This window comes from Pelobates fuscus, chromosome 4, assembly GCF_036172605.1.
Source record: "Pelobates fuscus isolate aPelFus1 chromosome 4, aPelFus1.pri, whole genome shotgun sequence".
Classification (NCBI taxonomy): Eukaryota; Metazoa; Chordata; class Amphibia; order Anura; family Pelobatidae; genus Pelobates; species Pelobates fuscus.
In genome coordinates, this window is record NC_086320.1 from 311,022,164 (window position 1) to 311,035,798 (window position 13,635).

At 39.3% G+C, this 13,635-nt stretch overlaps 1 protein-coding gene across 3 annotated transcripts in view; it reads right to left on the reverse strand.

The window, feature by feature from the left end:
- Window positions 1–13,635, reverse strand: part of KAT2B (lysine acetyltransferase 2B) — a 94,210-nt gene that overhangs the window by 38,328 nt on the left and 42,247 nt on the right. For all 3 annotated transcript variants that reach the window (XM_063452295.1, XM_063452297.1, XM_063452296.1), the window contains 5 exons: window positions 12,033–12,159; window positions 9,903–10,048; window positions 8,867–8,956; window positions 4,747–4,928; window positions 3,943–4,134 (listed from right to left, as the gene is read on the reverse strand). In XM_063452295.1, the coding sequence (XP_063308365.1) occupies window positions 3,943–4,134; window positions 4,747–4,928; window positions 8,867–8,956; window positions 9,903–10,048; window positions 12,033–12,159 (737 nt within the window). The remainder of the gene's footprint in view (window positions 1–3,942; window positions 4,135–4,746; window positions 4,929–8,866; window positions 8,957–9,902; window positions 10,049–12,032; window positions 12,160–13,635) is intronic.

The window sequence follows — 13,635 nt, forward strand, 5'->3', positions numbered from 1 at the left end:
GCACTATAGATCTGGTTTATAGTAATCATGACAAACTTGAATGAGTCGGCTCGCAAATGTAATAGAAACTGTTCGATTTCATATTTTTCTTGAAAAAAAATAACAGCTGTGCATGCAAGAATTTCTTTGTTTGAGAGTTATCCTGAGAAAAAGAATCTTTGCAGCTGTAATGGTTATTGTGTTTGTTTATGTACATGCCTCTAACCATTTGCTACACATGTCTGATCAGCATGCTATGTCACAATTTCTTATCCTTGAGTAGTTAAAGAAAGTACATTTGCAGGTACATAAACGGTAGGTGTTGTGAGGTATAACATGTATCACCTTGACAATGTTTGGTGTACTAGATACCAGGTTTACAGTTAACCTGCTCATGACTGGGCATGTAAGGATCATTGATTTTATTTTTAGATTATATGGTAACATCATACCAAGCTTATTAATCAGAAGCAGGTGTCATGGCAAGGATGCATCATTTATTATTACACTATGGAATATTGTCTTTTAATGTAATTTGTGTAGTGCATTAAGGACCTGCCAGCCTTGCAAAGATGGTATTGTTAATGTCAAAAGGGGTTAATTTGATTGTATGGAGGTCAAAGGGGGTTACATCTTTTAAAGCTAGAACCCCCACAGAGGTCAGATGACAGAAGGGGCAGTGTGAATTGCATAGGAATGTGAAAAGGATTTTACCATATGGATGTGAATTAATCGAGGCTCTGCAGGGTGTGAGATCCTACACTTTTAAAAGCTTGAATGTCTAGCTGCCTTCAGCCATTTGGCTGTACCTTGTGATTGGTGAGCCAATCTCTGTGATATGTTAATAGCCTTGATTAATTGGTCTTGATCCAGTATCATATGCAAAGTAAGGAAAAAACATTCACAGAATAATAATTAAGCCTCGTTTTTGTTATATTTGGAATGTGACAAGCCCCATCTTCTAAACAAGCCCAAACATGACAGGCCTAACTTGACCATAGGGGAAGGAATTGTGATGTCCGTCCTAATGGATCGCAAGTCCGGTGTGCGACATATGTATATAATGGGAAAATAATAACACATTTTTAGATGCAACTATTATTTCTGTGGCGGGTACATAAAAGAAGATAGAGCCAAATGTTTCCATTTGGATTGATGTGGATCTGGACACAAGGGGGTGATCGCTTGGGGTCTCTATAGATACGCATTAACTCCACCTGTGGGTGAGGCGTGGTAATCCAGAGGGTATATCTCTAATGAGACTGAAGTGTGTATTGAACTTGCTTGGGGCCAAAATCTAATTTTGAGTAAGTCACCAACTTCCATGCCGGAAGGCAGAAGTTTTACTTTGAAAACCTAAGTGAGTGTTTAGCACTTCTGTTACTTTATCCCTTTTGCTTTTATCTGGTGTTGGTGTAAATAATTTGTTTATCATCTATATTTTTGTATGCACTCTGACTATTGTATGCTCATAATAAAGATCCCTTTATTAAGTTCTGCCTTTGTGAGGTAAAAGAATCCCATTACCTGAAGAGACTAATTAGTATTTTGCAATTACGTAGATATTGTGCTATGTTATATTTGGTGGGGTTTTATTATTGATTTACCTGGGGGACCAAGTCAACCCATTTATAAATTGTCTTGGTGGTGGCAGCGTTAAAATAGTAATAGTTATATTATTATGTTTAGGTGTGGGTGGTGTTAAGGGGGATTTTTTCATTACTTCCGGTCTAGTGCAGATGAATAGTGAATTTTAACCCTTTCACCACCACAACTACGTCATGCACACTCTTGGAGTAGGGTGCGTTCGAGACAGCAGGTACTAAAGCCTTCCCCTGTCCAGCCAGGCAGATCTATATATTTAATAATATAAATTAGTTGCAGTTCAGAGACTGACAGCATCAATAAAATAAAATGGAGGAACAATTGGTGTTTACCACAAGAGTCACCGTCTTTCCTAGTTCGACGCCGCACACGGAAAGAGAAAGAAGGTGAGGCAGAACCCGGTACCAAGCTACCTCATCAGACTTGGACTCTATGTGGCATAGGCCAAATGTCCTGTGTAGAATCATACCAAACCAAGTGTAGCCAGGGTATCAGCCAGCTTTACCTTGCTAGCATGTTATTACTTTGATTGCATTCACTTTTATTTTTATTTTCTTTGTTTAGAACACCTCAAATCTATAAACATCAGTAGTATTTTCACACATGCTTGTTATATGCTTCCTGTAGGCTTATTTCTGGTTTAAGTCTAGCGCAATATGCAACCACTTATTCCCTGCCTAGCCAGACAAGAGATAGGATAGTATCAGCCTAGCATATACTACATTGTAAAGCCGTGTTCATACAATGATTGCACATGTCATGCTTCGTCTCTATGTCATTCCTCTGTTTACCCTTTCCTGACATTTGCACCTCGCTAACCCACTTAAACGAGAACCTAAACTATTGAAATACTGATCTCTCTAACATAAAAATGTGCCTGTCTAGCGAATGCCACAACTTGTATTGCAAATGTTCACCAATTCACCCTGATTGGTGCACAACAAAAATAAAGAATTATTATTTTTTTTTTTTTAAATAAAAAAATATATATATACACATCGTGCACAGAGGAGGGGGGTGGGGGGGGGCGGGGGGTAAGAAAAAATGCCAATGTGTTTTTTTTATATATGTATATAGGAAGTGCTATATATTTTGCAACTTCAAATCACCTGGCAAAGGGATAAATATGCAATTACCAAGTACTAAGTACTTGGTTAGTTACTGTTGTCCCTACTGGCCCTATTTGCTTTAAAAAGGCATTTAGACATCATCACCTTTTCACTGCTAAAGCAGGCGAATACTAGTTTTAACTCTGGTTTTCTCAGTTTTGGGTATTTTAAATGGACCTTCACTCTAGTTTGGAGCAGGAATAGTGAAGACAAAATACCCAGCAGATCATAATCCGTAAGTTGACCCAGCAGGTAGTTGGTTGCCGATGCCACTTTTCATTGATGTGTGAGTCATATGTATAAAAGCAACTTTATATCTTTCATATATGTAGTCATATGTTTAAAAATAACCTTTTATGTATGAAATTAACTTTATATGTATAATGATTTTATCTGGCAAAATATTTTTAAGGTTTTTTTTTGGTGTCATCAAAATTAGTTTCAACTTTCAACAGATTTTTCAACTGTCAACTGCTAAGACTTCCTTCCTTCTTCCCCGCAACTTGCCATTATTTGTGCTTAACGCTAATGGCATCCTCACCCTCTTGTTCAGTCAGTTTGGAACCCAATGATTAATTGTAAGTCTTTGGGCTTGAAATGCTTGGTCTTCAAAGGTAGGTAGGACAATCTCTTAATTGCACCGCACACGATAAACTGGAGTGCTGTATTACACCAACTGACTCCTGAGAATTATTTCAGTTACATATGAAGCTTCCACATCTTCTTATAAATACATTGATATCATGAATACAAGTACTTTCATATCTAAAAGCTTACCTTTAGCATTATTGCAATATACAACAATTGTAGACATGTAAACACTTTATAAAACTGTATAGCAACTTTGTATAGTACAGTTAAGTGATAAATTCTTATTTGAAACTGTAATACAGTTAAAAGCAAGAAACACTCCAATTGCAATAAGTGTATGTGGGTGCATGTACTCAAATTCTACACTCAGCTTCTCATAATGGCAATCGTGAAGCATTGATGCAGCCAAATGTATAGCAAACTTTGTAGGCCAGATGCGTGCACATAGCCTCACATTCACCGTGACAGTCATCTTAAAAGAAGAAACTCCAAGCACATAGATCTCTTAATTTAGCCATGTGCCGATGACTTCACAAGGAAGTTGCAAAGATGGCATTTGTATACCTACCTGATTCTGACCGTGTTATCCACACTTTTTGTGGAAGACAGGACAATGTTAAATGACATTACTCCCTATCAGGTTAGACTATTTTCTTACTTTGGAAAATGAGTCAGTATTAGTGTTCGCTTTTCCGGTGGCAGTTTGTCTTTCTCCTGTCTGGCCTGCTCCAGTAACTGACGTCTCATGACCGTGAAGACAGAACGCAGCAGGGTTCTCCCAAAAACTTGGGTAGTTTCGTACCTCTGCAAACTGTCACAGAATTGCGGGACATTACAGTAACAAAGCCACCTGCAGAAAAAAAGAAAAAAAAGAAAATCAAAAGATAAGACCATTGTAACATAATTTATATTATCCTATAATTGAATAAAGTACATATGAATTAGTTTTTTACCAAGGAATTACAAATTTTAGGCAAAAATACCTAAATTTAGCAAATTCTGCAAGTCAGCTGTGTCCAGTCCAGCTATTTTAGAGCTAATTTTACGGCAAATAATTGTTTTGAAGTTTTGACCTCTTTAATATGTTGTATTGCTACATGCCCATTTTTATTTTTATTTTTTTGTTTTTGGGAAGAAAATGTTTGCAGAAACATTTTAAAAGACAGCGACAGTATATATTCTGGTGCACATATTAAAACTCTAACTTCAAATGTTCCCAGATGGTGTTCAGACAGACACTTCTGAATGAAATAATCTGGATAAAACAAGGAGAAGCAGTAGAGGTAGATGAAGGAAGTTATAAGAGGAAATGGGTAAAGGGAGAGGAATAATATATTTTGCAAGCACAGACTCCCATTTCATTTCACACCATGTCTCTCAGACAAGGCTCTCTTGGGGAAAAAACACTCTGTAGTGGTCGTGCTGCTTACAGTGCCTCAGTAAATAAATATATCTCTATTACCTTGTGTAGTTTACTTTGTAATCTGCGTTATCCTCATTGGGTGATCTCAGCCTTCTTTGGGAGGGAGTTTCTAGATGCCAGTAGTTAATGCGATTCAAAAACATTTTAGCCAGCTCAATAATAGTTTGTCTTTCTTTTGTTGGAAGGTGGCTGAACTTATACTGCACAAAATTATTTACACCCTAAGGAGAAAAAATAAAAATGGCATAGATTATTCAACTTTATGGGATAAGAACCTCCCATCCTATTGATTCATGTCCATTTTACCACTATTAGAACATCTGTTTTAATTAGTGCATGTGCTGTATAAGGGTTAAACACACATTGCATTCCTACGAATCCCTTTGAGAAATAGAATAAGGAAAGCATGGCACTCACAACAAATTGTTGCCATCTAAGTAGATGGTATTGATACCGTTAAAGCGGATGTGTAAGGTCTATATTACCAACGTTGTTGAAAAGTTGGGCGAGCTCTAGGTGCCATTGTTTTTGTTAAATCCCTCTAAATTTTTTGACAATAAATGTGGTATGGCTCTTTGTGCCATAACCACTACACTGAGTTGAAGTGGTTATAGTACTTAGAATGCCTCTCTAAGAATCTTTGGCTAGGAAGCAGAAATGCGTTTTGCTGTTGCTAATATATATATATATTTAAAAGACTCCCCATTCTAATTTCAATTAACAGCTGTCTAAGGAGCATTGTTTGCCTGGTCCTGACTGCATTTTCTTAAATATTAGTACAAGTTCAAGAAGAAAAAAAATTAACTTTTCACCAAATATTTTCATTATGAAATAAATTACTCTCTAGCTCCCAAATGCTTTTTGTGCTAGAAATCATGATACAAATGACATATTATTAGATATACCATCACCTACCGCTGGCATGTTTATTGCGAGGAGACTGGGAATGCAGTTAAGAATGATTAATATGCTGGGACACTAAGGATTTTTTTTCCTACAATTCCAAATCTTTCCTTTGTAATGGTTGTCTAACCTGTATGTTGCAGCAGTGGAGCAGTAATAATTTAGCAATGACAGACTCTTGATTCAGCATTTTGGGTTTTGAAATTGTGCAGTTATGTGAATAGGAATGTTAAATGAATAAAACAAGTCAAGCAAAAATATTACCAAAGTGGAAATATAAATTGGAACAAGCACTCTGAAAACATTGTGATGGATTAAGACAGAAAATATTGCACTCATTTTTTAAAATAAGCAGCCTTAAAAAAAATGGAACAAAACATTGCCCTGTGCACATTTGCTTTTGCAGCTTGATAAATGATAAACATAACCTTAGTGCATCAATATGCTGCAAGCAGGAAATTCCTCATGTCTCCTTGCCGAAGTACACATGATACCACTCTCTTCAGTTATACTGAAACACAACGAACCAACTGTGTTCATCTGTGGCACCTTTATGCTAACTGAGTACCAATAGGATGCAGTTCAAAAATATCTAGGGGGCCAACCGTTCTGGTTTTAGAACGGTTTGATTTCTTATCTGGGATCCACCAGGTGCCGGCCTCTGCTTCCACTGCAGCCTCGAGACCAGCTGGAAGCTCTGGGCCTGAGCTAAGTCTAGCAGTACAGGGCTTGGGGCCTGACCGTCTAACTGAACGGACACATGGGACAAGGGCTCCTCACAAATCGTTATAATCAGGGTTAATTACGAGAAAATAAGCAAAGCACGACCCCGGAGCACTCAGAGGGGTGTCAGGGATACCCCGAACAGCAAACACAAGACATCCTGACACGGAGCTCTGATCCAGCAAACTTGAGGCCTAGCGCGGTCTCGGCTCGGAGTGACTGCCGACCTCCTTAGCTGAGCGGTGCAGGCTGAACTGCGGCGGAACCCTGTACCCCCCCCTCTGGACCGGTGGGGGTTATCCCGGTCCCCAACTCTACACCTGCCGATACTCGCAAAGCACTCGGACTTACCTACCACCGGAGCTCTGCTGCATAACCACACAGCAATTGCCTAATGGTGGGGAACAAGATGGAGGACACACTCGCCTCGGAAGCACGAGGCCAGGTGCCACACCAAACTAACCGGCCTGAACAAAGCAGCACTCTCTCAGACCGTCTGGAGGCAGTCTTCAACCGCTGGTGGGCCACCTTGGCAGAAAGGGCAAAGCAGGAGACCGCAGATGTGGCCCCCCAGGCGGAAATAAAGCTGTGCCGCAAGGTGAGATCTGAAAGGTCCCTCACGGGCAAATCGAGGCCGAAGCCGACGGCACATTTCACTCCACGCTCCCAAGGGACAAACGCCACCAGGCGAACGACCCCTAAAGCACGCAGGCAAAAACGCAAGCCAAGCAGAGCCTCCTGCATTCCCCCGGATGGGAAAGACTTGCCCTCTAAAGGGACCCGAGTCCGAGCTATCATGGAGCCGGCTCTAATGCTGACCGGGGGCAGGAGGGAAGAGTGGCTATGCCCAGGCAACACCACTTACCTTTGTGACCTGCACACCAGTGGAAGCAGCGTAGCGAGAAATGGAGCAAAAACCGCACTACTTGCCAACCTCTACGCTCTCCCAGTCCAGGGCATTGGTTAATTCTGGACTTCCCACAGAGGGCTGGCAGCCTGACTTGCTGATATGTTTGTCTCACTATAGACACCACAACTTAACAGTTGCCTCTGCCTGTGAATATCAATGCCCATCATGTCTCTTGTTCTTTTTTTTTTTTTTTAAACACTACCTATTGTTTACTACCCTTCAGTGATATCATTGTGCAGTGCCCAGTACCAGTGGTTAGCATATACAAGTAACAGTAGCTTGTTGTGGTAGTTTATAGCCTAATACCTCCATGTCTAACTGATGTCTACAGCTTGATAACTTTGTAGTAAGCCAATATCATAGACACGTGCCTAGCAAGATTCATTATTGTTTTACTTTATAATATTGTGCCACCCACCTGAATGCCAGGAGCTGTTTTATGATGTTTATCTCTTGGCGGATCGACATAACGGTGGCGGCACCGTAAGCTTGTCACCCTAGCCTGACTGTTTATATTTTGCAAAAATTGTGCTGCTATCATAAAGCCACGATGTGACACTACTCTGTCGATCTTATTGTCCATGACTCTGCTGTTGTGGCAGCGCATGCTCTTCTGTTATTACATTATGCACAACAAAAATAAAGAATAAAAAAAAAAGAATGAGAGCAATCAGCTGACATTCTTAGCCAATTAGCTGACCCTGAATTGTAGGACATAGCTCAGGAGAGCTAAAGTAAGCTCCTAAGAAGAAGCTTCCAGTTCCCCTGGCTGCTGAGAGGAGACGGGAAGCAGCATGTAGTGGACTCCAGGTAAGAAGTCACCTTATTCTAAAACAGTAGATTACTTACAATGGCACAAGAGCTTGTTGTGTTCCTTTTAATAGTATAGACCAGAGGTTCCCAAACTGTGTACACAGGGGTGCCATGGAAACATTACTGCTCGACAGGAACCCGTTTGAGTGCCGCGGTCCTTTAGGACCGCGACCGGGCCCCTGTAATTTCGGCTGGCTGGGAGGAAGTGACAGCCTGTCACTTCCTCCCAGCATCCTGCAGGGAGGCAGCACAAGAGGGAGAGGAGGCAGCCGCAATGTGAGGGGAGAGGAGCATGAAGAGCTCCAGATCTCTCGCTCCCACAGCAGCAGGACTCTAAGCCACCCTCCTGGCACATAAGGTAAGCTAACAGGAGGGTGGCTGGAGATATTTTTAAAGAAAAATCCCTTGTGTGTGAGTGTGTGTACGTGTGTGAGTGTGTGTATGAGTTTCAGGGTGTGTATTAGTGTGAGTATGTGTGTATGGGTGTTTTTTTGTATGTGTATGAGTTTCAGTGTTTGTGTGAGTGTGTGTATGTGTATGAGTGTGTGTGTGTGTGTGTATGTGTATGAGTGTGAGCATGGGTATGAGTGTGTGTATGAGTGTATGTGTATGAGTGTGTGTGTGAGTATTATTATTTTTTTATTATTATTCACGTACCACAGGATGAGAAACCTATGGAAGTTAAAAACAGATAAACATGTTTAATTCTTGAATGAATGCTACTTAGAATTGGACAATGTGCAGAATGCTTATAGAACTATGCAACTATATAAATATACACCCATGGTGCGATAGTATCGCTATTTTTACCTGTTCAATACTTGGTTTTTCAAATGGAGGACTTTGCAATGATCCATCCACCACAGGTTTTACCATTTGTAGAATACACTTTCGTAACAGCTGTAAGTAAAAATAAATAAAAAAATTAGAAATAAAGTCACATTCTCAAAATAAAGCAAAACAATATAAAGCATTTACTTGACAAAAGGGGACAATTTTGTACAAACACAAGTTGCTGTTCTCTGAATCTGGGAACTGGCAGGATTCTCCCCTAGATACCTTAGAGAACTAATTACCATCAACAGACTCATAGATATTGTGAGATTGTTTGGAATACTGGATGAGCAATGAATTTGCAGAGCACTTTTTAAAAGCATTAGGGATATTAAAGTAGCTCTGTCATTTTTGAGGTTTTCAGAAACATAGGATCTCTCTGAAAAGCACTTTTTGACTGTTTTGGAATTTCTTGAAAAATAAAAAGATATACCTAATGTAATGCCAATCTTTGACAAAAGATAGATTTTTACCTTGCCATTTCCCATCAGCTGTCACTCGCTTATTGCAGATGCAAAAAATGATCTATGGAGTATCCCGTAGTCTTGCAATATCCTCCATAGACTCAGTTTTGTACTCTCATACATGCGTAAGAGTACAAAAGTGACAACAGCTCCTTGTGTATAAAGTCATCAGGTATAGACAGAAAAGATGGAAGCATTGCAGAGGGACAGAATAAGGTAAGTATTTCTCTCTATCTGCTCCCTACTTGGGAGCGTCCACACAAGCACACATGACACATTGTGGAATATTTGCAAAATAAAATCAACAAAGATCCTGCATGTGACAGTGTCATTTTAAAGTTGTTCTAAAATGCATATAGATTTGATATAACACTTAACAAAGGCAATCCCCATAAGAAAGATGGAGAGGCCTTCGAGAGAGTGCTTCAGGCAAGTATATCTTACTTTTGCTCCTACACCAGGCTGCTGTGAATGTCACTTTAAGGGATCTTTGCAAATTCTGTTAAACATTCAATTAAGAGTATTAATTATAATGTATCATGTAGTACCTTAAATAGATAGAAATATACTTGTTTGGTATCAGCATCTTCTTCTTTGTGCACACATGTGAACAGATACTCAACATCTAACACAATCCCCAAAAGCCTGCTCATTTCTTCTTCTGACACATTCTCTAAATGAGATACATGTGAGGCTGAAAAACATTAAAAATCCAAAGAACATACTTTAATTTGATGCTTTGTAGATGATAAACACTGAAAGGTATTAGAAGATACAATGCATTTGACACTAGAAAGTTAGAGGAGATCGTGGTGAGTATTGGTTAAAGATGTTGCATATGATTCTATCTCAGTATCATTTGATTTGAATAGCTTATAATATTACAAATAGAAAAAAAATGCATGTGTGCTTATTGAGAGTTATTCGTACAGTGTAACATGAGGGACTGCTAAGTTTTAAAACCAACAGGGCGTTGGCACCAAACAAAATGCGGTGACCTCTCCCAACAGGCTGCGTACAAGACCAATCCACAAAGCCATCCCTTAACCCATGCATTCCTGATCCCAAACCCCCCCATTCTTGTTTCTCTGTCTTAAATCTCCACTCACTCCCTATTGTCTCTCTAATACCTCATTAGCATCTACTTTGATTAGCAATGCCCAATAAACACTATAAAAACACTAGTATCCTGTCCCTTATCAAGGACGTCAGCCCCTAACACCCCAAATTATTGCCTGAATTGGCATATTATGGAGATTGAGGAGAAGGTTAGTATAGTTTTGAGCAGATAGACAGGGCACTGCCCATCCATATTCTTGGTGGCATGCACTCACTAAAGATATATTTATGTTTTTTTCTTTATACAGGTGGTCCTCACTTAACGACCTACCTGTTTTACGAAGGCTCACACTTACGACTAGCTGTCTAGTGTGGGGATTCAATGGATTCCCCACATTAGAGAGCTGGTCTATGTTCGGGGAATTTCCCCCAACATAGATTATTGGGATTCACTGCGCTAGTAAGCTAATCTATGTTTGGGTAAATTTCTCCGAACATAGATTTGTGGGATTCCCTGCGCTAGTGAACTGATTTATGTTCGGAGGAATTCCCCCGAATGTAGACCTGCTCCCTTGCGCATGCTCCCTAGCGCATTCTCACTTACCGACTAATTCGTTTTACAACAGGGTTGTAAGAACGGAGCCCAGTCGGTAGGTGAGGACAGCCTGTACATAAAAAGGGAATGTGCAAAAAATTGAATGAAAACACAAACATGGGGTAATATTGTAACCATAGTGAGCAAATGTGTCTTTAAGCAGCACATGATTTAGAGAATAACAGGCATATCTCACAACTAGGGGTATTCCACTTAAAATACTTAAATCTTCCTATTGTAATGCATTTAAACGCATAGAGAAAAGCACACATAGTGTGTACTGTTTTAAAAAAATTACCTAATCAAAATTGCACTTACAAGAATGTGTATTGTCAAACAGCATATCTGTTAAACATATACGTATGAAGTTTAGCACAGTCGATAGTAAATGTCGATTTTACTAGTCCACAGCATATTGCAGCCATAAAAACATTAAAAATATATTTAAAACAAATACTATACATATAGTCTCTGTTCCAACATGTTTCATCCGCTCCAAACGTGTTGGGACAGTATATACTGTATATACTGTGGATCTATTGTCTCGGCAAAGGAGAAGTGCTTACTAACACAGATTTAGACAGATTTGTGAACAATATTTGAGAGAAATAGGCCTTTTGTGTATATAGAAAAAGTTTTAGATCTTCGAGTTCAGCTCATGAAAAATGGGGGCAAAAACAAAAGTATTGCGTTTATAATTTTGTTCAGTGTATTTATGGTATTTGTTTTACATATATGTTTAACAGGTTGTTTTGAATATTTAACATATTAAATTCTGGGATTGTTCCTGTGTGCAGTCAAACAGAATTATCCAAGCATTAAAGACACATTCACCTATTTATGGTTACAATATTACCATATATTTGTGTTTTTTTATTCTAGATTCCCTTTTTGGTAGGTATGGATATAGAAGATTGGGGGGAATATTGAGTTTTCTACAATTAGTGTACAAGATAAGTGTCATTTTTCTTTTTCTTCATTTATTTCCATTGGTGTTGAAAAAGGTATTTTTGTTTTTTCTTACCAAGTGAATGAGAACAGCTACGACATGGTTCAGTGAGGCTAAGCACTGTCTGCTGTAAATCCACCCTAGGTGGTGTTGTGGGTGGATTTGGGTTCTTCCATCCATTGCACTTGCAGGTTTCATCTGCCTAAAATTAAAACCAGATGCCAGTTTACACAAGCAAAGATAAAGCAGATTTTTTTGCAATTTCTTACTATAAAACTTTAATAATATACACTGATCAGACACAACATTAAAACCACTGATAGGTGAAGTGAATAAGATTGATTATACTGTTGCAATGGAATCTGTCAAGGTGTGGGAAATATTGGGCAGCAAGTGAACAGTCAGTTCTTGAATTTTCTGTGTTTGAAGCAGGAGAAATGGGAAATCAAAAGGATCTGAATTACTTTGACAAGGACTAAATAGTGATGGCTAGATCAGAATATCTCCAAAATGGCCAGTCTTGTGGGGTGTTCTCGGCATGCAGTGGTTAGTACCTACCAACAGTGGTGCAAAGAAGGTCAACCAGTAAACTGGTGTCAGGGTCATGAGTGCCCAAGACTAATTGATACACGTGGGGACCGAAGGCTAGCCCGTCTGGTCCGATCACACAGATGTGCGACTGTAGCTAAAATTGCTGAAACACCTAATGCTGGCCATGATAGAAACATGTCAGAACACACAGTGCATCACAGTTTACTGTATATGGGGTTGTGTAGCCGCAAACCAGTCAGAATGCCCATGTTGACCCCTTTCCACCGTTAAAAGCGCCTTCAATGTGGACATGAACTGGACCATGGAAAAAATGAATTATGTTTTCTTTTAGATCAGATGGATGGTCAGGTGCATCGTCGTTGTTTACCTGGGAAAGAGATGGCAGCAGGATGCACTATGGAAGACCTTTAGTTGGGAACAAGGCAAGCCGGAGGAGGCAGTGTTATGCCTGTTCAGGAATAGTTTGAGGAACATGACAAAAAGTTCAAGGTGTTGCTTTACACCACCAAATTCCCCAGATCTCAATCTGACTGAGCATCTGTTGGATGTGTCGGAACAAAATATTTGATCTATGGAAGTCCCACCTTGCAACTTGCTGGACCTAAATGATCTGTTGCAAATGTCTGCAAAGTGCCAAATACCACAGCACACATTCAGAGGTCTTGTGGAGTCCATACCTTGATGTATCAGATCTGTTATGGCAGCACGAGGAGGACCTACACAATATTAGGCAGGTGGTTTTGATGTTGTGGCTGTTTAGTGGACTCAGCATCATATCTTCCAAGTTTCACTGTTCAGGAAGGGCAGTCCCTATTTTGGGCCCAAATCCCTCTATCATTCTGGTCTCTCCTAAAAAAAAGAGTTCTGCAGCAATAATACTTATGGTAATGTGTCTTTAAACTAAATGTGCTTAGTAGGTCTGTCTAATGCCTAAATTTAATAAATATTGTTGGATAAGTTTTCTACATGATTTTATTTCTACATTTTGGGATAAACTTTTAAAATGATTTAATATTATGGAAAATATTTGAATTTTGTAAATGTTTTTGTGTCAATCTTTCTTTTATTTGAGTCAATTGAATAATACATAACATATCGTGGAAACAGGAGTTATAGCGAAAGTAAA